This window comes from Oxyura jamaicensis, chromosome 4, assembly GCF_011077185.1.
Source record: "Oxyura jamaicensis isolate SHBP4307 breed ruddy duck chromosome 4, BPBGC_Ojam_1.0, whole genome shotgun sequence".
Taxonomy (NCBI): Eukaryota; Metazoa; Chordata; class Aves; order Anseriformes; family Anatidae; genus Oxyura; species Oxyura jamaicensis.
This window is the reverse complement of record NC_048896.1, coordinates 37,316,122-37,319,382: the sequence shown is the minus strand read 5'-3', so window position 1 is coordinate 37,319,382 and position 3,261 is coordinate 37,316,122. Positions and strand designations below refer to the sequence as shown.

The 3,261-nt window shown below is 35.4% G+C and overlaps 1 protein-coding gene across 3 annotated transcripts in view; it reads left to right on the top strand.

The window, feature by feature from the left end:
• The window catches only part of LRP2BP (LRP2 binding protein), a 10,135-nt gene extending 7,091 nt beyond the window's left edge, over positions 1-3,044 (top strand). For all 3 annotated transcript variants that reach the window (XM_035324259.1, XM_035324261.1, XM_035324260.1), the window contains 2 exons: positions 838-1,003; positions 2,829-3,044. In XM_035324259.1, coding sequence (XP_035180150.1) covers positions 838-1,003; positions 2,829-2,894 — 232 coding nt within the window. In that variant the 3' untranslated portion in view covers positions 2,895-3,044. The remainder of the gene's footprint in view (positions 1-837; positions 1,004-2,828) is intronic.
• The last annotated feature ends 217 nt before the right edge of the window (positions 3,045-3,261 follow it).

Here is a 3,261-nt window from a genome sequence, read left to right as displayed (position 1 = left end):
TTCTTTTCCTTTTCTTTTCCTTTTCTTTTCCTTTTCTTTTCCTTTTCGTCTGTGACTATTTGACAAAACCCTAGTCAACCCCTGTTGACTATTTGTCAAAACCCTAAAAAGATGCACAAAGAAGCATATATTTACCTTTGTTACCTGGAAAGAATGTGAGTTTAGGGGGTTCCATTTTAAGACACCAGTTGGAAAAAATCAATTTCCACTTTGAAATGCTGTACTTAATAGTGTAGTAACCATACTAGTAATTATAGCCTCATCGTTAAGACAATGTTCACATGGTCTTTCTGGCTGCTTTAAACGTTTTTAGTTAAAACAACACGCTGAAAACAAGGTGACAGCAAGCAGACAGATGCATGCAGAAGAGAGAAAACATTTGAGCGGAAGCAGTCATCAGTCATCTTTATAAGTAGGTCTGATAACATCAGGCTCTCTGTCCAAAATCCTCAGATTACCATGGTCTGCCAATATCCTATCAAAAATTTGGGATGTTGTTATATGGAGAGCTTTGCCTTTTTTCCACGCAATACATTAATTTCTATTAAATATTTTAATAGGAACAATTGGTGTGAAATACTGCCTTTTATAACTAGTATAGATTCAGTGAAAGTGACTGTAAAATTTGCCTTTTTTGTATTTAGTATCACAATATTCAAGTAATCCCAACTTCAAACCAAACACTGAATAGGAGAATGCTGTTCAGCCTGCTGAATACAAGTAAATTTCAGCTCATTTTGGATAATTACATATAAATGGAAAGGAGTTATCAACTCCTATGGGAATACAGTTGACTTAAATGCATTATCTAACCTAATGCTGTAAATTCTACAACAGGGTTACAGAAAACGACGACATAGATACGCTAGCAATGATGACTGATTGTCTTCCAACCTACATAGCCAAAGGGGTTGCCATGGCTGCTTTCTACTTGGCTAGATGCCTCCACCTTGGCCGAGGTGTACAGCAAGACCAAGCTGCTGCTAAAAAATACTATTCTATGGTAAGCTAGCAAAGTCTCAAGGGCTAATTTATAGCTCCTGAGATTGAGTGATGTCTTGGATTTGAGCCTTTGAACTTGCTATTTGGTTATATTAAAGGCTCCAACATAAATAATGTTAACAATCTGTGCAAGAAAACAAAGAGAGATAAATTTATATTGAAAACTACTAAAAATAGTCTTGAAGGATGTTGGCTGCCCACTTGCTTAAGTAAAACAATTCATTCTACCAAATCTAAAAAATTATCTGGCAGTCACCACAGTGAAGAGCTTGCAAAATACATTACTTAAATGGTTTGAATAACTTTATCCCTGATTGATTTGCTGTCATTCAAACTGAAAAAATGTATATTTTCCTCTCTACTTCAGAATCTCTAACAATCATTACCTTCATTAATGGTACTTAAATCAGTCTAACTGGTTTTCATGCTTATTTTTGCATTTACATTTTTACTGATAGCTGAGGATCTACTATGACTGGTATGTAGAGGAAAAATAGGTCATTTTTTAAAGTGCTAAAGTTGAGGTAAGATCTATTGCCTGAAAAAGAAGATTAATAATGGCCTTTAAGAAACTAACAAATAAACAATAACAACAACAAAAAAACACTAAATTACATTAGAGATGCCTAAAAGTACAGACAGGGAAAAATGATTATGTCCTCTGAAGGGAGAGTAGGAGCATGGATGCAGACTTGCTACAATTCTCTATGATCTCTCTGCATGCAGAGATCACTTGTTTCCTTAGTTAAAATACTTCAAGGCCCAGCTTGGTGCAGTCCAAATAAATGGAGAATTATGCAAATGGCAAGCTATCAGCTGACAAGTTTTGTGGCTCCTTACTTGGGAAAGCCCCCAGTGGAAGATACTTAGCAGAACAGGTGATCCTTTGGAGGAATTCATGCACTTTAAATACTTTGTTTCTCTGCTGTAAGAAGTGTTGCAGAGGAAATCAGGAACAGAATATAAGGTGGGGTGGCATGAGCACTGTAGCCAGTAGTCCTAGGTAAAACTTAAGGCATGGGAAGCATGTCAGGATTCCATTCCTGCATGGCTTCATCTGAGTATAATCCTTCCCGTCTTCTGTCTAGGCTAGTGTTACGAACAGAACTGACCAAAATTCACAACTTTCACTCATCATTCGGTAGCAATACATTTGAGACTGACATAGATATGTCACTAACTTCTTAGTATAAAAGGAAATTATAGCTGTTGACTGGTGCCATGCATCTCTACAGCTACAACTCTAGAGGAGGGACAAACCAAGTAAAGAAGGAAAGTACCTGAAGAGGTAATTTTAGAACAAGTAGAAGACAAGTAGTGGATGCGTTCAGTTTCTTTTGTGCCCAGAGAATGTTGTTGTTAATTTTACAATTATACTAATTTAAAATGAAAATTGGTAGCTTTTTTAAGTAACTGACCAGCTGCAGTTTTGAAAGATTCAAAGAAGAGATGATGGGTGTGCCAGAGGGTACTGGTATAAATAATGGAAGTGAACAAAAATGACCCAATCTGTAAGTAGATTTCTGCTTACAGTTTCTGGCTGTGGTGCCAGCCCACGCCACAGCAACAAATATCACCAAAAAAAAAAAAAAAAGAAAGAAAGAAACCAACCCTAACACTGTAGTAGATTACGCTAATTTTAAAGAACTGAATTTTTCTGTTACCAGAAATGGGGACTTAATGGTGAATATATTGTCTTTAGTATCTTAAGAAGCAGATTATCTCTGATGTCTACAAAACTTAAAAGACCTTACCAGTGCTGTATTTAGCAATGTATAATTTTATTTTACCTATAAACCAGAACTCCCTATTCTTTGTTTTCAAAGGCATGCCTTCTGGATCCTGATGTTGCTTCTGATCTTGAACTGAGAGCTAATCTTGGGAGAATTTAGTGTTTCCTTTAGTTATGGCTGGCATAACATGTACTTCCAACAATAAACCATCTTTAATCTTCAGCAATTACAGCCTGCTCATCACTTCTGGTTTGATTTTCAACTTTCTATAAATTATTATTTAAAGCACTTTACTGATTTTTTTTTTTTATTTTTAAAAAAGCAAAAAGTTCACACACGTAACTGAGATGTGGCAAAGGCAGACGTTTTTAAAAGGGTATTGAGGACTTAAGATATATTAAGAACATTTTACTGGGATAGATATACTGTTTTCCTAATGTTGTACTGCTATACAGCACATAAATCAAACAACCAAATAATGATTGTTTACTTTTCTCCATTTTTAGTATTGAAACATTAAATTTTA